This window comes from Siphateles boraxobius, unplaced genomic scaffold (genome assembly GCF_051911475.1).
Source record: "Siphateles boraxobius isolate OS27281-9 unplaced genomic scaffold, OSU_SipBor_1 7, whole genome shotgun sequence".
NCBI classification, from domain to species: domain Eukaryota; kingdom Metazoa; phylum Chordata; class Actinopteri; order Cypriniformes; family Leuciscidae; genus Siphateles; species Siphateles boraxobius.
Window position 1 is genome coordinate 7,662,123 of NW_027509197.1, and position 21,742 is coordinate 7,683,864.

At 38.3% G+C, this 21,742-nt stretch overlaps 2 protein-coding genes across 4 annotated transcripts; both read right to left on the reverse strand.

The window, feature by feature from the left end:
- Positions 1 to 110: 110 nt before the first annotated feature.
- Positions 111 to 15,743, reverse strand: tmprss3a (transmembrane serine protease 3a). Of its 3 annotated transcripts, none has more exons than XM_077216734.1 (14): positions 15,603 to 15,743; positions 15,338 to 15,501; positions 13,704 to 13,953; positions 13,161 to 13,265; positions 10,212 to 10,325; positions 10,003 to 10,126; positions 8,925 to 9,053; positions 8,150 to 8,196; positions 7,296 to 7,461; positions 7,043 to 7,212; positions 6,732 to 6,827; positions 1,885 to 2,027; positions 597 to 749; positions 111 to 351 (listed from the first exon to the last, which is right to left on the reverse strand). In XM_077216734.1, the coding sequence occupies exons 2-14, from the start codon at positions 15,440 to 15,442 to the stop codon at positions 307 to 309; spliced, it is 1,647 nt and encodes a 548-aa protein (XP_077072849.1). In that variant the 5' UTR covers positions 15,443 to 15,501; positions 15,603 to 15,743; the 3' UTR covers positions 111 to 306. The 3 variants fall into 3 exon arrangements, with proteins under 3 accessions (XP_077072849.1, XP_077072850.1, XP_077072848.1); XM_077216735.1 differs by having other exon boundaries at positions 7,302 to 7,461; positions 13,161 to 13,268; positions 15,603 to 15,725; XM_077216733.1 differs by having other exon boundaries at positions 13,161 to 13,268; positions 15,603 to 15,725.
- A 2,658-nt stretch (positions 15,744 to 18,401) lies between these two features.
- LOC143723814 (fibroblast growth factor 4A-like) lies at positions 18,402 to 21,563 on the reverse strand. The gene is made up of 5 exons (XM_077216616.1): positions 21,436 to 21,563; positions 21,194 to 21,297; positions 19,056 to 19,190; positions 18,794 to 18,897; positions 18,402 to 18,602 (listed from the first exon to the last, which is right to left on the reverse strand). Exons 1-5 carry the CDS (start codon positions 21,561 to 21,563, stop codon positions 18,402 to 18,404), a joined length of 672 nt encoding a protein of 223 aa, XP_077072731.1.
- Positions 21,564 to 21,742: the final 179 nt, after the last annotated feature.

The following is a 21,742-nucleotide window of genomic DNA, read 5'->3' on the forward strand; positions in this document are numbered from 1 at the left end:
GGGCCTTTGTCCCTTTTTCTCCCTATTTATTGCATTAGACCTAAGCACATTGTCACGTTCTGTGTCTCTGGAAACACTTGTGTAAGTAATTACTCATGACACAACAGAGCATTGTTTGACAGGCATTTCTTAAAACAATAGCAAGTACTGTATAAGAGTACTTACACCAAATAAAACTTTTCCAGATTTGAGTGCATGTAATATAAAATTTCTTTCAGTGTGCATACAGCATCTTATGACATACAGTGGTGCATGTGTCAGAGTTCTGTGTTTCTGTGACGTCTCTGACTGGATTCAGTGCGGCTGTCAATAGTCCGAGCTGATAGTTGAGGGATTCAGCATTTCTTCTCTCTGAGAAAAAAAAAAAAAGGCAATTTTTTTAGTCTTGTAGTTTTGAAACCACAAGAGGGCACTGATTTATCAGAATTACTCATGATAGCACGTGATGACATGACCTTTCACAACAAAAATAGCTATTTCAAGTTATTTTCCTATGGGGGGCAGGGAAGTCTCGCTGTGCAGACAGATCGTTTTGAAGAGAAACCAAATAAACTCCTGGTCTCAGAAATTCACAGATACACGATCACAATCCTGACCTCCATCTGCAGATGTATCCAGCTGAGGGACTGTGTGATGCGTGTGTAAACTCCAGGTTTGTTGCTTTCGGCACAGCCTTGTCCCCAGCTTGTGGCTCCCACCAATTTCCAGATAGAAGAATCCTCACAAGCCAGTGGACCACCACTGTCACCCTATTACCAGCATGGACAAACACATTTTTCCCCCAGATATTTTACTTTAAAGTTTAGTGTTTCATGTTTACTTGCACAGTAATATTCCACTGTTAAATGGAACAGATCTCATCAGTTTCTTTTATGCATATTCAAGTTATTTATTCATGTAAAGGTAACCCAACTTCCATAATCTGGATTTTAGAAACAAGAAAGCCGGCATATGGCTGTATTAATTAGAATTCATAATATAATGTAATAAAAATAATAATGAAAAAAAAAAACACTACTTAAAGAGTGAAAAAACTTTCATGACTATGTTTCTTAACCCATTTAATTACCCTTTTAAAAAATGCACTTTGTAAACACGTTAAAATAAAAGTTTTACTCATTTTAAATCACTATTGTTCTGCTTTAACCCTTATCTGTCACACTAGGGTTGGTCTCTTAAAAGAAGACACTCAGTATATTGAAGTGAAAGCACTTCAAAAAATAAAAGTAAAAAAAAAAAGCTATAGAAGTTTAAGTTTACTGTAAAATAAATATACTGTACTCAACATTGTTTTATTTTATACAAAATATTTAAAAAAAAAAAATGTTTTACTATAAATGTTATAAATTCAAAACCCATATGTCTAACCAAGTAGTGTTCTAAATTTTAATTTGATATCACAAAAATAGAAGTTTCTATGAGATTTTGTTTAGGCGTAATTCCAAAAATAGCCACCATGTGTAACCCAAATTCCATTGAAAAAATATTTATGCATTCTCCTGTAACAAATGAATACCTTTCTGTCACAATATCACTTCTATCACAAAACAGTTGCCAAATATGGCACCTTGAGTCTCAGTCCTTTCCAACGATATGTGCTTTGTCAAGATTAGAAAAAGCTTTGATTATAAAGCAGCTAAAATTAATTTTGTATTATGAAGCATGACTCTGCCCACTAGGGGGAGGAGACTGCTAAAAGGTTTTAAAGTGCGCTTACAGTTTCCTGGTAACGCAATGTTCAATTTAAAACGCTTTTCATACAATGTATTTTGAGTGTTTAAGCTCCCGAATGATACCCAAGTTATGATGATTACTAAAATATGATCAAATCTGATTGCAGTTCGTGGACTGAAATATATATCACTCCATGGTGAGATGATTTACCTGGCAGGAGTCTGTCCCCCCCTCTAGGTATCCTGCACAGATCATGCCTGCTGATATATAGCCTTGATAAACCTCCGGCTGACTGCAGGCCTTGTTAGAGATGAGTGGGACTCTTGCTGAAAGCAGTGACTCGCTCCCATCCCCTAAAACACAGAACACAGAAGGACATCTTATCTCCATGTGAGTCAGTTTACAAACTCAAAACAATGGCTGCGTCCAAAAGCTTAAAATGCTGCCTTCGAAGGAAGCATAAGGCATTACAATTACATTAAGGCACGTCTGAATCCAATATTAGCTTTACTTCCCGTCTGCTGAGATAACTTCATCTGATTGATTTTTGAAGGCAGCATAGATCTATCCTTCACCAATGATATCCCACAATCCTGTGCTTTTCATTTTGCGACAGTTGAGCAAAAAAATAAAGATGACGTCTGAAAGTTGCAGACTGCAGTTGGTGGTCAGTTTCTGTTTTGACCAATGTTTTTCACTTTTGATGTCCGGAATTTCTATTTGTAGTAATTAAGTATTCGCTAGTTATCACCAGAGCTCTCTCTATTTTGTTGTAGATCATTACCGTTAATTTGCCTAAAAAGTCTGTCTGAAATCAGTTTCATGAGGTTGCTTTGTGAGTCAAAGTCATTGCATTATAGTCAGCTGCTTTTTTGCACAGTTTTGCCCTTTATTTTTAGCAGCTAGCACAGCACATTTCAGTCTCAAGCAGAGGTAGCACAAAAATTTTACAATTTACCAAGATCACAATGTTTGGCTGGTCATCTTGGCCAGACAGCCCCTGCTGACACATAGTGCTGTTACAACGTATTTGAAAACAAATAGCATATTTATTCATTAAAATACGTACAAAGGTATCTGAGTATTCTGACCAAATATTTTTTCAACATATAAATGCAGAAAGATTCAAATCATTATCAGTATTAATCAGTATTTATGAGGTTACATGGGCTTCTTGAGCAGCTGCCATTGAGATGAATTGGAATGATAACGGACAGCCCTTTCCAGGTATTATAGGATTAGTTCACTTTTTAAAAAACTTTTGCTGATAATTTACTCACCCCCATGTCATCCAAGGTGTCCATGTCTGTCTTTCTTCAGTCGAAAAGAAATTAAGGTTTTTGATGAAAACATTCTAGGATTTTTCTCCATATAATGGACTTCACTGGGTACCAAACGGTTCAAGGTCCAACAAATGACAGTTTCAGTGCAGCTTCAAAGGGCTTTAAACGACACCAGACGATGCATAAGGGTCTTATCTTGCGAAACAATCGGTCATTTCAAAAATAAATAAAAAAGTTTAAGTTTTATAAGCACAAATGCTCACCTTGCTCTGTTCTGTGATGCGCGTTCGTGACTCTCCTGTTCAAACTCGTTCATCAAAATGAACAAATCTTTTTTTGAGTCATTTCGTTCATTTTGTTCGTTGAATGATGTTCTTTGTTTCGCAAGATAAGACCCTTAAAACTGTCATTTGGACCTTGGACCGTTTGGTACCCAGTGAAGTCCATTATATGGAGAAAAACCTTAATTTCTTTTCGACTGAAGAAAGAAAGACATGGACATCTTGGATGACATGGGGGTGAGTAGATTATCAGCAAAAGTTTGTTTAAAAAGTGAACTAATCCTTTAATGTGCATTCAAGTCATATCGGAAAGATTGTGTTTAGAAATTAAACGCACATGAATGCCACCACTAAGTCGTTATTATGAGTGGGAAGCTCAGGTTTTTATTTGAGCCCAGAGTTTCTGAGTTGGCGACGTGTCAGTGAGAAAACATGGCAGATGGCAACAAGGCAACTTTTTTGAAACTATTATTATCATATCATTTCGTGAAAAAGGGATGTTTCTTTTTTTGCTGAGTTTATTATAATAGGGCAATACTTAAAACTGTTGCATGTCACAAAGCGTCCAAACATATTGGGCCTTGCGACCCAACCCGTAAAGGGGCCCCCGCATCCTCAAAGTGGTTTTTAAATCTGGTGATTCTATGAGGAGGAGATCCCAAGAGGAGTTGACTGGAGATGTACACACCACACCAGATACTGACTTTGGCACCAGATACTGTTAGTGTCACTGTTACACCCAGTCTCTCTTGAATCCAACAGTGACTTAAACTGCAATTCATCGACTGGCCACAAGAGACAGGCTGCAAAAGAGAGTCTTTAAAGCAGAAAAAAATATGTTTACAGCCTGGTACAAAAAGTGATTTTGGTCTATATAGATAATTTTGCCCTTCATGACAACTGTGAAGGGGGTGATTTTTTTTTTATAACTCATCTGTTTAAATTTTATTAAGCCTTAAAGTTCTGCATAATTAAGAGCGTGGCCACTTGAGTGACAGGTGGATTGCCGCTTCTGTCACTACTAGCCGCTTGTCTGCTGTCTATTAGTCGTCAGGTCACCTCAGCTAATCCCGCCTCTTTGCCCATTTTCAGTTATCCGCAGTTGCGCTAAAAATGCTCTTCAGAAACCTACGGGTGACGTCACGGACACTACGTCCATATTTTCTTTACAGTCTATGGTTACACCCCGACTGCAAATACTATACTACTTGAGCATGAGAAACTTCAAAAGAAGTTGGTGCTAGTTTTAGTACCTCAACAGTTCTAGTTTTTAGATTGTTTTTGTGACCTTTGTTTTTATTTTTGCTCTTATCCATTGCCTTTATAGACCTTTTGCACTTCCTTGGCTTTACAGGCCCACTGAAGTGCTTTGAAACGCGCAGCTTTGTATGATTCATTGACGTAATTTCCACTGAAACAGGAAGCTAAGGTGGGATATATTGAATGGCTCCTCCCCCTTTTCAAATAGCCAATAGCCTTTAGTTTACCTCACAGACTGCAAGTCGTACTTGACAAGGAAGTGAATCCGATTACTGATGATCCATTGGATTCAATAGTAGAGGTGTGAATAAATTCTAGCCATTTTATTCTTAAAGGGTCACTCCACCCATTTGCATTAAGATTTCCATTGTTAGAAATCCAGTCATACTATTGAATGGTCGTGCAACACTCTTTCATTTTCCCCTGAGACGAGAGAAATCCTCTATTTACCTTTTTTTACTTCCTCCAACAATGACGCAAAAATCGGCATTTTCATTGTAGGAGGAAGTGTAAAAGGGGGGGATTTCTGTGAAGACTACAAGCAATAGTTCCCACCCTTTCAAACCCGCCCATAGGGGGTTGGACCTAATGCGCTAACAGACCTATCAGATCAGTGCCAGTGCGTTTCATTTCACCGGGAGAAACTTTTTGAAAATATGGACCAAAATATGGACTCCAAAATATGGAGTAAATACCGAATACACAGGCGGATGCATTATGGAGGATCTGGATTTTGACGAAGTTATGGTAGAAACGGATGTCCGTGGCTACCTTTATGAGCCACAGTATAGCGACGAGCAGCTGAGGGCTATGGAGGAACCGGAGGCGGCTGAAGCTGCTGTCACCACAGCCGATGCAAACGATCTGCCTGCCGCGGACGAGGAGCCCGCAATGGCTCGAGCTGGGGCAGATTGGTGGTGCCTGTGCTCTCACTGTGCGCTAATGGACACAGAACAAGAGTCTGTCTGCTGCCGAGAATTCCAGCGGTGCTACGGAATCGGAGGATGACACGGACGTGTGTGTTGTTGCTCACCCGAGTTTCGCAACCCATATGGATAGCGGCGTCCTGGAGACCTACTTTAGAATACCTAAGATCAACTGGCAACGTCAGCCAAAGCCTACAGGGTCAAATGGTCGTCTTTCTGTAAAGTAAGTTTATCTTCATTTTGTTAACACGCTAACGTGACAGGTTCATTGCACAAATATCTTGCAGTTAAGCTAGCTACTGTTGTGGGAGTGGTCTGCAGAGCTGAGCATTGCAATGCACTATGGGGATTGTTGTCTACAATCCAAAAGAACTAAAAAGTCATTTTCTGCCTTTTATCGGCCAAGAAGGTCCCAAATTAGAAATGTATGATACTATTCTACTATTCTACTCCACCGGTGGAATGACCCTTTAACCAACATACAGTTGGAAAATGGAATAAAACTCAAGTGTTTGAGCAACCGAACACACATATCCAATCCATATTGCTCCGTGACGTGTCAACGGTCCCTTTGACCAGGTGGTATTTATAGCATAGGGGGCAGGAGTTGCGGGACGCTTTATTTATTCTAAAAGCTAAAAAAATAAGATTTTGATTTCAGGGGGCCTTTAAAGTAATACATTTATTTCGGAACTACCTTTAAACGGATCCCTGTGATTCTCCTTGTGACCGCTCGGGTCTCTATCCCAGATACATTATTCCATTTCCCTTTGTTACATGTTTGTGAAACTTGTTCTTTTTATGTCTTAGTTGGTTTAAACTTTACGTCCATACATATACTGTATTTACACAGTATAAAATATATAATGACTTATTTTTATTACTGATTTTTTTTTCAGCACAATGGATATCCTTAGGGCGGTGCAACCAGCGTAATCTTGAGGAACACGATCACGACGGAGCGAAGGGGGTCCTCACTTCTGCTACCTCAAACTGGGCTTTACCCCATGCTTCAAACGGCTTTGTACAGCATCTTCACATATTGAATAAACAATAAATAAGGGAAAACACACCTGATGCGCATTCTTTGTTCGTCATTTTGCAGAAGTAGAGTCAAAAAATTTAGCTTTATTTTTGCTGAAAATGTTCATTACCGTCTTGCTCCCACCAAAGTAATTTGAACACATCTGATGTTATCATTATGACTTCCCTGATGGTAAATACGAACTTGGAGGACTTGAACACACTATCAGCCCCTGTTTGAGCTGCCTCAGTCAGATATTACAACATTAGCTTCCCACACTTACCACCATCAATCATGGCGCCCCATCCTGAGATCCAGCACATTTTACCATCCTCAAACTCCTCCCCAAAGTTCGGCAGACAGATAGGCTCCACAATACCTAAGAAAAAAGGCAACACCCATCTAACAAACACGCCATTTGTCACAATGAATGCAAAACATGAGCATGGGAGGTTGTTGCAGGTCATAAAGATAAGATTAAGTGTTCAACTGCCAGCTGTTACAAAAGCTACCTCAAAATAAATAAAGTCACCCCACGTGGTTCATCAAAAGAACCAGATTCCATTTTACATGAGCTTCTTTTGCAGAAGGTACCATTAAAGATGAGGGGCTGCACCAGTTTCATCAGAGCAATATCATAGTCCAAGCCCTTGGGTCTGTAGCGACTGTGATAAATGATCTTCTCTACGGCGAGAGACTGCACTGCATTCATCGGCTGTTCTATCAATCCAACATAGACGGTCCAAAGCATAGGGTAGGCATACCTGCATGGAAATCAGACTAGGATCATTTCCATGTGGCTAGAGGAAAATGAAAATACTGATTCATGAGAACATTATAAACTCACTCGTACACACAATGAGCAGCCGTCAGTATCCAGCGAGATGATATAATGGAGCCTCCACACAGGTGCACGTTCTGAAAGTGTAGGCTCACCTGCCAGGGGAACTGGCCCTCAACTGACAGGTTTCCACCAACTATGCGAGAATTCAGCTTAGGTCTGGAACCACAGGCTATGAAGAAATAGCATGAAATGTTTGCTGATGTAACATTGATGTTATAAAGTGCACGATATAGTTTAGAATGTGGCCATAGTGGTCATATGTGGCCATAAAATGAAAAACACAAAAAGATGCTATTTAGTTGGTTGTGCTTATGTTTAACTAACTCTCATTTGTTTCAAAAGTACTAGTGGCTTTAGACTCAACACTGATACTTAACTACTGGCCTGGATGTATGAAGTTTTTTATACTTCTTTCTTCAAAAAATGTTGTTTTTAAAAAAATAAAACATGTATCTTTTACTTTGTAAATCACTGTAAGCGTTATCATTTTACCAGGAAGAGTTTAAACTTTAGGATTGTGAACAATCTGGAATATTGATATTACAACTATATTCTCAGTAGGGAATGAAGAGCATATAATAATATGTATTTGAGTAATGTATTAAGATGTGGCCACATATAGCGTTGCTCGGCAAATTTTCGTGGACAAAATCCAGTCATTTCAGGAATCCACGATATCGTAAATTTTGTGAGAGGGCAAAAGATTTCACTGCACAGATTTCGCAATAAGTTTATGTTCAAGAAAGCTGCTTAGTTTGAAAGTGACTTCTGTGTGAGTTGTGCTTCATACATCGTTAAACTATTGACAATTTTGCCAAAATTTTGTGACCACAATGTGAAAATTAACTTTTGCTTACCTATGCATTTAAGTGTTGTTACCTTCCCCAGACTGCACTGGGTTTTACTGGGGGGGGAAAAATGATGTAGATAGTTATGAAATGGTATGCCATTAAATGGGTTAATCCACCCAAAACTTTTTTTTTCCCTTTAAAAAAAGGAAGATAGGTCTATTTTGAAATAGTTTGACAGGCTTGGTCACCATTTGCTTTCGTTTTATTGAAAAAGCCATTGTGAACACATTCTTCTAAACATCTCAATTTGTTTTTCATTGTAAAATAAAAATCAGATTAGTTTGTATTATTGGAGGTGAGTAAAGGATGAGAAAAGTGAGACATTCCATATATGTTGAGTAAACCTACGGAATAATAATTATATTTGACTGAGATTTAGTGGGATCATACTGATCTACTATATATGACTTAAAAAAAGGAACAAAAATGAAGAGCATAGCAGCTGTGAAAGAGTTACATTCAAAGAGTATAAAGGGGGCGTAAAGAGCTGTTGGCTACAGAACAAAGTAAATACAAAATATGTTCACTCTTGTTCTCGGAGCTATATCTTCCTCAAAAGTTCAGCAGCTAACCCTAATCAAACACACCTGAATTAAGATATAATTAAGCTAATGCAGATCTGGAACACTTAATTACAGACAGGCGTGAAGCCGGGTTGAAACTGAAGGCTGTTGGGAGTTGCTTCAAAGTTAGTTGTATAACAATCTATAACAAAATTCAGGACATTTGTCAGTATGGTGCTGCCCTGCAAACACTGTAACTATGAAGAGACTGTGTTTACCTGAAATTAGTTATGTTGTGTATCTTGATAGCTTGCTGGGAACTTGTGTGGTTCAAACTTAATGACACCAGGTTACTTTGTAAGTCCTGCTCAATAGAGGACAGAAGAAGAGCTTTCGACTCCACGTATCTAACAGAGAGGGGGAAAAGTAAAGCAGCTTAAAAAAATGTTATGGCATAAGCATATTGGTAATGTACAATGTAGCGCTAGCATCAAACATCTACGTGTCCCAAGCCCTTTATCAGATGTTTGTGTTGTTCTTAGAAAGTTTTCAATGGATAAACATCACAGTCTACTCCTAAAGTTTTAAAGAGGCCTTGGTCAAGCCTGTTTCGGAAATGTCACACCCTTTACCATAACAGTGTTAGATCTGGGTGGATAAAGAGTAGGCAAAAAGTAACCAGATGACCTACTACTTCTGGAGAGATTCTGAAGTGTGCATACGATGGACAGTTTACTTTCCCATGAGGCCACAGGAGAGGATTTGTGAATGGCAGTGAAGAGACGCAACTGACATTGGTAGGTCACATGCTAATGACAACAGTGATTGTAGTACATCTGGATTACATTCATTCTACACACATTCATACTATATAGAACATATGTTTTTAGCGTTTGCAAAGTAAGCACTCATTCAAAATAAGTACCTACTCAAGAGAGTATGTGATTTCAGACACAGTCATCTTGGAGATGGTGACAACACACTAGTAGCGCAGGCCTCCTACCATTTTTTTGCATATGCCTTAAGACTACAATCAAGGCGTTTCAGGGAGTTTATCATGATTTATGTGAAAATTCCTAAAAGAGGTGAAGTTTTGAGCTTACACCTAAAGATTAAGACGATTATGCTGTTTTCAAATATTGAGTAATTCTAATCCTTCTAATGGAGGCCAACTTCCTGCAGAGTTCAGCTTGCCCTAACACACCTTCCTGGAAGTTTCTAGTAAACCTAAAGCCCTTGAATAGTTGTTTCTGGTGTGTTTAATTTGGGTTAGAGAGCTAAACTCTGCAGGACAGTAGCCCTATGGAGCAAGATTGAACATAGATGTAGAGGGTGTGTAAAGGAGTGTTTCAATACCTCGAATAGCCAAGCTGTTTGCAAGCAGAGAGGGAAAGGTTAGAGTCCCAGTTCTCGGCACAAACAGTTCTCCAGACTCCATTATTGAGCACCTGCAGTACAGAGCTCTTCCCACTCAGACGCACTGCACAGACAGATAGACACATGAAACATGAACAGCAACATTCAACAACAGTACTGAATATTAATATGAGTATGCTGTTGCTCACCACAGCTGAGCTCATCTTCTCCGTGTTCACAGTCAAAATGTCCATCGCACTGTGCCAACATGCTAATACAGCCAGAAGAACCACATCGAAACTTCCCTGCACAGCTCATGCCCACTAAAGGATGAGGATTATTCATAATTAGAATGAGCCTAGCCCACTAATTGTGGGATAATTGGTAATTATAGGACCATTTCTTAAAAAAAAAAAAAATATATATATATATATATATATATATATATATATATATATATATATATTTATTGTTCATTGAAACACAACAGTGACACAATGTACTCCAAGTAAACCTTTCATCATTTTATTGGCTCATAAATTAATTGACTATTTAATATCTGCCAAACAACACCACTTAAAGGCTATTAGTAAACTGATACCATAATGCAAGGCTGCAGTCTGTATTAGATTGCGCAACCTGAGTTGGAGACATCTTATGAACGTTTTTAGATCCTGGGTTGTGCAATCTAATCCAGTGTAATCTGTTAATTATTAATTGCAGTTGAGTTGGTTAATTTTAGCTAAGGGTGTGTTAAGAAAAATTACACAGTGTCAAAAGAAATGACACTAGTTTCTTTTAGAGCTACTGTAGAGGCGAAAGAAACTTTGCATCATTGAATTATTTTCCTGTAATCTACGGTGGCCGAGAGAGCTCAACGGGCTGTAACTCACAACGCTACCAAATACAAAAAACGCGCTGCAACTGAAGAAAACATGCAAATAGAAAAAACACCAGCAGTTTAAGAAAACATCTTCATCGGTTTGACAACACATGTGCTGCAAACTCACAACACAACCAAATACAGAAACACTGCAAATACTCACAACTCAACCAAATACAGAAACACGCTGCAAACTCACAACACAACCAAATACAGAAAAGCGCTGCAAATACTCACAACACAATCAAATATAAAAACGTGCTGCAAATACTCACAACGCAACCAAATACAGAAACACGCTGCAAACTCACAACGCAATCAAATACAGAAAAGCGCTGCAAATACTCACAACGCAACCAAATACAGAAACACGCCGCAAACTCACAACACAATCAAATACAGAAAAGCGCTGCAAATACTCACAACGCAATCAAATACAGAGAAGCGCTGCAAATACTCACAACCCAATCAAATACAGAAAAGCGCTGCAAATACTAACAACCCAATCAAATACAGAAAAGCGCTGCAAATACTCACAACGCAATCAAATACAGAGAAGCGCTGCAAATACTCACAATGCAATCAAATACAGAAAAGCGCTGCAAATACTCACAACCCAATCAAATACAGAAAAGCGCTGCAAATACTCACAACGCAACCAAATACAGAAACACTGCAAATACTCACAACACAACCAAATACAGAAACACTGCAAATACTCACAACACAACCAAATACAGAAACATGCTGCAAATAATCACAACTCAACCAAATACAGAAACGTGCTGCAAATAATCACAACTCAACCAAATACAGAAACGTGCTGCAAATAACTCACAATGCAACCAAATACAGAAACAATGCAAATACTCACAATGCAACCAAATACAAAAACAATTCAAATACTCACAGCTCAACCAAATACAGAAACACGTTACAAATAATCACAATGCAACCAAATACATAAACGTGCTGCAAATAGCACACACCACAACAGAAATGTTTCAAGTGACAAACCTGGCTGGAACCGCTTATTGTTCAATATCTACTTGTCAGTGGTGTTGCTTGACCATCCTGATCATATGTGAGTTAAAAGTATTTACAGCACATTTCTGTATTTGGTTGCATTGAGAGTATTTGCAGCGTGTTTCTGAATTTGGTTGTGTTGTGAGAATTTGCAGCGTTTTTCTGTATTTGGTTGATTTTTGAGTATTTGCGGTGCGTTTCTTTATTTGGCTGCGTTGTGAGTATTTGCAACACGTGTTGTCAAACAGGTGAAGATATTTTCTTAATTTGCTGGTGTTTTTCTATTTGCATTCAGACCATTCAGACCTCTTTGCAAACCAGCTTGACAGATTAAATTTAACCGAATAACAAACTGGATATTGCTGATAGATTTCTTGCTGTTCTTTTTTGGTGCTTTGCAGTTGCAAATGTTATAAAAACATGTATTGAAAATGTATACATTTTCAAAGTCGAGTAAAGTAGAAATGTACAAAATCTGTACTTAAAGGCAGGGTAGGTGATTTGTTCCTGAAAAATGTTTCGTTATGCTGGTAGAAAGTCTCTTTACATCAGAAGAGCAATCACTAAGTTAAGGGGTCTCAATGTATTTATATGTCCAATCATTGCATTCGGTCCTACTTGTTACCTGCCTGTCAACGTATGTTCATACCTCTGCGCACCAGCTCGCGCAAACATCTTACGTCATCAGCGCACTATGCAGAATTACCTGCCTATCAACGCAGAGTTAGACAGATGTCAGTCACCGAGCACCGCAACCGAAACAGCAGCGACCTTTTACAGTTCCTCCTGAACCAAAACATCAAGCTTATGCTGCGTTCACACCATAACTACCGTAATTTGGAAGAGATGAAAACCCATGACATACTTTGTCATGACAGAGCGGATTTTGACTCGAATTTATGCGTTTCAATGGCAACAATATCAACGCAGAAATGAATCTGCAGCAGTCAGATAGTGCAGGTCAGTTCAGTTTAAGTTGTTTATCATCATTATTATTGTAATGTTATGTGCCTTGAGACAGGTAGTTTGACGCTTTTCTTTGTTCCCTGCTGTACACATTCATTTGTTTTCAAAGAGTCGTGGCTTTGGAGACGCTCTGGGTGGGATATTATGCTTTCAAAGCTTGTTCGCTATTACTAGCCTCTCCAAAATTTGCCTATACCTTTAAGTACAGTAACAAAGAATTTGTACTTTGTTGATATACTCCACTGGAAGTGTTGAGTTCACCCTGAAGACAATGAAGACTCACCGCCCAGTCCAATTCCAAGCACAATAATGAGGGTGAGCAAGACACAAGCCCCGATCAGTATCTCCATCCTGCGTGCTAACAGGCTCCCACGGAGGGTTTTCTCCTCTGCTAGATTGTTAACATTTGCATGAGATGATAATTAACACAAAAATATATTCATATTTATGCATTCAGAAGACACTTTATCCAAAGCAATAATACATTTTATGGATATGTACTTTTCTCTGGGGGTTGAACCCACAATCTTAATGTTGGCATCATGTGTTATAAGGTGATCTACAGGAAAAGAGTGTCCCTTTGTGTGTTTTACTATCTAGTGCAAAGGACTGACTGCAACAGGTTTTATATATAGGATGACTGAAATTGTTTTGGAAGAGTTTGGATCAATGCTTCTAGCCTTTTTGGACGATAATGTAAAATTCAGAGGTTATGAATGTAATTGTAAGCTATACAGGCAAACTGTTTTAATTGAGCTTGGTTTTAAATAGTATAAATCAATGTCAGGAAGACGATTTGACCATAATGGATGATGTACATCGGTACCTGTAACAAAGGGCTGGACTTTGGTAACTGGCATTGAAAGGCTGGGCTGGGCTGAGGGGGTTTCTGTTAGAGGGTCTTTGGAAGTGACTTCAAAAGTGGGTTTGACAGTGCTGTCATCTGGTGGAGGACTGGCACTTGAACTGTCCAGGGGACTGACCTTCAGCAGAGCCGGGGGATCCATAGCAGGAATGTCTTCCTCGGTTACAGAGACCACCTCTATTTTCTCGGGATATATCTGATCAGCTGCTCCCTGTGTGGAACCATGAAACCTCAAAAGTTACCAGCATCCATTTATCTGTGTGCTGCATTTTTACAGATTTTTACATATTCTAAACAAACTCTTAACTAAATCTACTGTAAAGTCTATTCTAGTCTGAACCTTCACACCCCACGTATTTCTCCAAACCTTGTGAAAATAATCTTAGCGGACAGAGACAGAAGCATGACTTTCTAAGCATGACTTTTGTGCAGAGTTTGCACCTCTTCCTTTGTTTGGGCCTTCGGCTGTCATTTCCTGTAGCCTTTTTCTACACATCTACTGCATCTGAAATCACATATACTGTCTGAGTAGGTTCTACATTTCAGAACATCATGGCTGGTAAAAAAGTATGCATGTGTATAACAAATAAAGTATGATCGAACATGAATGTGTGTAGTATAAATGCAATATGAATGTTCTCAATTCATTGCCATGTTAGCATAGTGTGAGAGTGAGTTGTGATGTTTCCCTGCCACTCACGACTCCTCTCCCGTGGCCTAATGGGATAGTAAAGTGTCCATTAAATGTAAACTTCAGAATCTTGGCAGAAGTAGTATCATCCAGGCACTTTGCTTTTTGCTTTCTGTTTTATAAATACTGAGAATTCTGACATATTACCCAGCTCATCTGCTTTCCACCTACTACATAATTGGGAGATATGCATATTCAAACACGGGGGGTTGGTGTCTGAGACAAATTTTTGGCTCAGAACAAAATGACAATAATCAACAATAATTCATAATGTTTCAAGAAAATAAATAGTATTATTGGCAAAAATGTATCCAAAAATAATGTGTTGGGTCAAATTTTAACCCCCTTTATGCATTCTTGGGGTAGTGATACACACATGAAAAAAAAATCCCCACCCCTATGACCAAGAAACATGAAAAAGACATTGATTTGGCTCAGAAACTAGTTTTTTGAAAAATTAATTGAATATCAATTAGATAAATATTTTCATTGATAAAATATTTCAAACATCAATGCATACTGGGTCAAATTGACCCACTTTATCCATTCTATAGGGTTAAGATTGGATCATTTTGTTATGTGCCTTTGTCATTTTTATATTTATTTTGGTAACACTATACTTTGATGGTCTACATTGTACTAACCTTGCAACTACATGTCAACTAACTCTCATTAGAGTATTAGTAGACGGTCCACTATGTTTTACAAATCTTTTTTACTTAAAATATCACATTTAATGCATTTGTTGCTGTTTCTCTTATCATTTGTGAAATTGACTTCCAATTTCCAAGTAAAAATTGTCCCAAAGTATCCTGTGCCATTTTATTTTCCACTGCATATGGACAATAAAATGATTACAGCTCATGGCACATGTAAACATAAATGAGTTGCTATGTGGTCTTACCTGAACATCTGTTTGTGTGCTCTCTATACAGGGAATATATTCTCCATCTCCATCAGCGTCAACATCTACACCTGCTGTTGACTCCAATTCCTTTGGATCAGCCATGACTTACTTCATACACTCATATTAACAGCTCTCACACATACAGTTGGTTTTAGATTTGACTGGAGAAAGCAGAATATTTGTAAATATAACATTGATATAAAGTGAACTGTGATATTGGACAGAACACTCAAAACACAAAAGTTCAACACGTCCAATTTACCTAATAGAGTTATAAAGTCCATGTTGTCTGATTAGCTTGAAACGTTTTCTTTCCGTTGATCTGCTCATTTTTAGTTCTCTTCTTGTCTTCTTACCTCACTCAATTACAGACTGACACAGACTCTTCGATTTAGAGCGGGACATCTGATCAGGAGTGCTGGGAGGTAGTGTCGCTGAGACAGGGGATCGGATGACCCCGCATCTCCCTCAATGCAGCTCAGCTTACAGAGAGGCCTGTGAACCTGATCAAATGCAGAGCTGGATGATGGAGGGGCTTTACAAATGGAGGACAGGAATGGAGATATGGAAAACATAATGATTAATTCTGATGAAATCAAAATGTACATGATATTGAGACTTTAGAGTCAGTTGGCCAAGATGAGGACCAGGAAAAGCATAGGTTGGGACTGGGAGTGAACAAAGTATTAGTTATATTAGTTATTAGTCATTTTCATCATTTTTTTTATTGTGGGTTAAATCTAACTTACTGCATTTGCATAACATACTGCAAATCTGAGCACAATGCTGATAGAAACAACAAATACAAAATTTCCGAAGGACGGATGGATAGATGGATGGATGGATGGATGGATGGATGGATGGATGATAGATTGACAGACAGACAGACAGATAGACAGATAGATAGATAGCCCTAAACGGACAAACGTTTCGTCACTATGTCGTTTTTCATGCAAAGAAGCTAGCTAAAGTCAGCGAATAAAACACTGACACAATGATGAACAAGTAACAATAATATTCGCAATAACATATCGTTTTACTGAATAATTAAGTAAACCTAATTCCTTAATTTTTCTCTGTACAGAAACCTTAATGCTTAAAGGGTAACTAAACCCTAAAAAAACTTTTTTAACGTAAGCAGGCACTAGCTCCCCCTTGCCTACAGAGAGACGCGGGTCTCAGACGTGTCCCCCCCACCCCTCCCACTCCCCCACGCTGGGCTCTTTACCAGCATTTTTCAAATATTGCCAGTGGGTGGAGCAGGCTCTGACCAGGCGTTGAGTTACCCTTTATGGCTACTCTCTGCCATAGACATCATATAGAGCTAGATGCCCTATTGGCCGCTGTGGCACAAGAAATGCGGCCGCCATCTTAAACCGGTCATACTCCTATTTGCGTTGCATAGCAGCAGTAGATGCCAGAGCACTGTGCAGCATTTTCCTGCTCAAATCGGCGGACCATCACTCGGGGATTACTTTTCACTAGTAAGATTTAACATTTAACATTTCGGTACTATTGGTTGTATTTTGTGAATAAAACATTCAATGTGTCCTGTATCGTAGCTACATGTATGACCTTTGCAGAAAAAAACCCCGCATGAAAATCAGTTCGGTATTCAGTGAGATATGATTAATTAAATGCGCTGACAGCTCTTTGCACCTGCCAAACAGATTACACTGAGCGGAGCGGGTGACCGGTTTAAGATGGCGGCCCCACGGCTCGTCCGCGCCAATAGGCAGTAGCGGTCGATAGGGCGTCTATCTATATGATGCCTATTCTCTCTGCTGTCTCAGACGACGACATATTTTCCTGTCGGCCACCGTAACTTCTATTGGTTGCAAGTTGCAACCTCACCACTAGATGCCTCTAAAAAATACTCAGTGCACCTTAAAAAATGTGTTAATAATGCATGATACCCACATAGGGGGAATTTATGCTTGTTTCTATATCAGCATCAGGTGTGTTTTTTGAGCTTTTGTCATTGGAGAACCTTATGGGAGTCTAGCCTGTTTTCAACCTATTTACCTGTCATTTATTTAGTCTTATTTAGTAAGGAGTCAATTCAGCCTTTGAAGATTTTTTTTCTTTGTCTCTTCGCAAATTCCAACATTCACTGTCAGCATGTGTGCATCTCTTTAATTTGGAGTTCAGAATTGTCAGGGACATCAGGTTTATTTGTACAATGATATAATGAGGCCTTCACACCCACAGCAGTAAAGTACACATCATTAAAATCATACATATCAAACTTATGTAGGAAAAAATGATTAAAAAAAATGATTAACACTGATGTCTGTATCAGTGTTGTTCTTGTTATACCAAAAAGCTAAATAAAAAAATATATCAAAGCTAATTCAAAATATTAATAAATAATAATAGTATATAAATAATAATAAAATAACACTATCATGTATTTAGATCTCATTTACACATTAGATAATAAATACATATTTACACATTCATTATTCAAAATCACAATTTTTCACAATTAAGATGTCACATTCACAGGTCATTTACTATTCAAACGTTTTAAATAAAATTAAAAACCAGTGAGGGAAAGTTTTGGTCAATCTGTGGGAATGTTTTTTTTGCGGTATGTTAAAAATAAATGACTGTTGTGCATATGTCTGCTTTTAGCTTTCACCAGATGAGTTCAGACACTGTGCAAAAACTAAACCACTAACAATAAACACACAAGTCTGGTCACAGAATTAGTCCAGCCCTACACTCTCAGAAAAAAAAGGTACAAAAGCTGTCACTGGGACAGTACCCTTCAAAAGGGTTCTAATATGTACCATTTAGGTATTAATATGTACACTTTTGGTACAAAGGTGTACCTTTTGAAGAGGTACAGCCACAGTGACAGCTTTTGTACTTTTTTGTACTTTAACCACATGCACTGCTGTTTACAAAACCTGTTTAGGTGCAGTCACATCTTAGTTCTCACAAATACTTTCTTCATCTGTCCAGTAGAAGGACGATATATGTTTGTCAAAATGAGCTTACAGCACCCAGTGACTGCTTCATCATAGGTTTAAATGTTCAATTTAGATATGATGTATCAGATAAGAGTTAAGTGTGAAGACTTTTTGCGGGGAATGAAGTGTGTGCAGGCCTGGTGGCGGCCTACCCTGTTGCCTTTCCTCAGCTTCCCTTGCTGGGACAGAGCAAGTAAAAACCCTGTGTGCCTCAGAGAGGAGTACGTGTTGTAGTGATTTTCTTCCATGCGCTCTTTAAACAGGCATTCATTTGAGAACTTCTTCTACAACAAAGAAGAGAGTTAAATGTATACCTTTGCAAACGCTTCATTATTTCAGGATGCACTTGAAAGGAATTGTAATTATACCTTTCAAAAAGCTTAAATTACTATTATCTCATGTAGACATAAGAGTTAACTATGATTATGAGACATTTTATGCCTTGCCATCAAGTAACCATGATGTCTTTTCTCACCATTCCATGTGCAATTCCTTCCTGATTCATGCACAAATACAGTTCACTCTTCACACCACGGATACCCACAGTGCCCGGCCTCATAGCAAACACTCTCAGCAAGCCTAAAAGACAAACAGAGAATGAAGAAAAACTCATTAAAAAGAAACGAAAGAAATGGGTGCAATATAAAGAAGATAAATCATTGTAGAATGAAAAATATTGTGCAAATGTGTTATATTTCCTCTGAGGGTTATTAAAGTTATAGGCATATAAATCATACTGTACTCAGAAGGCTCATGAACGCCCCACACACTGCCGTTCGCCAGAATCTGTAGGTGAAAACCAATCCCAACACGACAATACAGGAGCTGATGTGTGACGAGACCTCGAGCTGGATTAGACTCGTCCACAGCTGCTGGATATTTAAAAAGCAAAAGCATTAATATTTCAAATCAGCTGAAACTCAGAGAGTGACATTTACAGTAAGAGGTCATTTATGCGGCAACAACAACAACAAAAAAACAATCAGGCTGCTGAAGGGGTGTATTTTGTGATACTTTATTTTCTTTTTATTTTGTTTGTTATAATATTATTTTGAAGTTGTCTTTTATGTAGAGTTATAATTACGATTAGCAAACTGGTAATGATTACATCTATATCATTTTGTACAAATAACTCCCCTGCCAACACACACAGCTTACATTTTTGCTATCAGTGCAATATAATCAGTATGCGTCAGAGATCTGTCCTTGTGACTTTGATTACTGTCAGCTAGACAGGATCTGATGCATACTGCATTTTGCTAACACGTCATTTCTCTTAGAGAGAATCCGTATGATTTCAGCTTGATTCAGCTCTGCTTCAAGGTTGTGCGTTCAGAGATGCTCCTCTGCAGACCTCGGTTGTATCGAGTGGTTATTTGAGTTGCTGTTGCTTTTCTATCAGCTGTTTGGCCATTCTCCTCTGACCTCTGGCATCAACAAGACATTTTCACTCACAGAACTGCCGCTCACTGAATATGTTTATCTTTTTCAAATCAAAGTTTGTGCATGAAAATCTTAGTAGATCAGCAGTTCCTGAAATACTCAGACCATTTCGTCTGGCACCAACAACCATGCCACATTCAAAATCTCTTAATTCCCCTTTCTTCCCCATTCTGATGCTCAGTTTGAACTTCAGCAGATCATCTTGACCATGTCTACAAGCCTAAATTGAGTTGCTGCAGTGTGATTGGCTGATTAGATATTTGCATTAATGAGTAGTTGAAAGTGTCCAGTGACTGTATATGTTATGCATCCTCTGCACAATATGAGAGTTTCAGTACGCACTGAATACCTGGACGACTCTCTGCATTTTCCAATTTGTGCAACAACGTAGCATATTGTTTACTGTGAATTTTGTGTTACCTACTTAAAAATACAGTGCGTACTACACAGTATTCAGTTAGTAAGATAGTATTCCATATTATGTTGATTATAAATATGTTGATTATGGAGTAAAATACAAGATGTAGTACCAGCTATGAAACAAAACACGTTTTGACCATTTCACCTGTAAATAAAGTGTTTAAATGATGACAGAATTTTCATTTTTTAGTGAACTATTCCTTTAACATTAATCCTTATCCAGTAAAACAACTGGAAAAGTTATGCAGCATTCGAAAATTGTTGTGGACAATGAGAGACCTTGGAGTCAAAAAGTTTGAGAACCACTGTGGTAGATATTACTGTATGTCACATGACACTTTATTTTGTGTCATAAATAATGTGTGCAAGTGTACAGGCCAGACATCCCAGTACTTCATGAATTTTTTATTACAAATAGCAGACTAAGAGTAGGCCTGACAGCTGAATGAAGGACAGCTGTATGTTTATATTTAACAAGATCAGTTGCTTAAACACAGAACAAATGTACCAAGAGATGTCCAAAATAGAGACCGTTTATCTATTCGCGTGTCTAGATTTCCATTACAATACAGGCCGTTTTCTCAAAATGTGTTTTTTTCTCATGCACTAAGCCAGAAATCTGCACTTCAGTAGCACTTATACTTACATTTGAGTACAGTATTACTTTACAGTTTTATTTCTATCTAAATTCTAATGTTTTTTTCCATAGGGGTTTGTTCATATATCAGTTGCTTCATTAAACATTTTCTCATCAAAAAAATTGCGATTTGTTTCCAAAATGCGAATCAGTGCATAATTATTTAGATAATGCCTCATTTGCGTATGCAATCATAACTTCAACATGACTTCAGAAAACTTGTAACTGGGGAAGTATGGTGATATCTATGAGTATGATATTCCTCTATTCACCTGTGGTGCCTTGCCTTCATGAATTTACACAGAAAATGCCTGATCTGTAAATTTAGGATTAACATTTCCATGAATACTAAAAAGGTGTTTTGTGTGATCTTACCTTTCTCTCTCCTCTTCGCATCCCTCAATGAGAGCAGCCACATGTGTCTCACGCGGCCTGCCTGATCACCTGACAAATGGATTTCTTCATCTGTGCAGTTGCAGCTTACACAAAATGACAATTTAACTGATATAAAGCATAAAAGCATGCATTGTAAATCCATGACAAGGGCATCAGGTCCACAAATACCCAAATGGCCTCCAGGTGTAGCACTTTGACATGCTGTCAGCTTGCGGTGGCACCTGTGATAGCGTCTCTGAGGCCCAGTTTCCTTCCTGAAATCACCAGTGCTGTGACTGACTGCTGATATATAGAGCCTCTTCCGATGTGAAGCTAGATGAACATTGTGTCCTCCACTCAGTGTAAACATACTTCACTACACAGGGTCAGTGTGCCTCCACTCGCTCTATCTCCATCCTTTAAACATATATCTTCTGCTCTGATACCTTCACTAAATGAATAAACCCACGCAGATACACTTTTGCGTTTGTGTACATGACTACATAAGAATATCTTCTGCATTATCACTAGAGTGATATCTTATTCATG

Coding starts and splice junctions, on each gene's coding strand:
- tmprss3a (XM_077216733.1), bottom strand. CDS start 15,442: ATGGCTGATCCAAAGGAATTGGAGTCAACAGCAGGTGTAGATGTTGAC. Junction 9,054..10,002: donor AAACAGCTTGGCTATTCGAG/GTATTGAAACAC, acceptor CCTCTCTGTTAG/ATACGTGGAGTCGAAAGCTC. Junction 6,828..7,042: donor GCAGCCCCTCATCTTTAATG/GTACCTTCTGCA, acceptor CTTTTTTCTTAG/GTATTGTGGAGCCTATCTGT.
- LOC143723814 (XM_077216616.1), bottom strand. CDS start 21,563: ATGTTTACACTGAGTGGAGGACACAATGTTCATCTAGCTTCACATCGG. Junction 18,898..19,055: donor TCATGAGCCTTCTGAGTACA/GTATGATTTATA, acceptor TTTGTCTTTTAG/GCTTGCTGAGAGTGTTTGCT. Junction 18,603..18,793: donor AAGGAATTGCACATGGAATG/GTGAGAAAAGAC, acceptor TCTTTGTTGTAG/AAGAAGTTCTCAAATGAATG.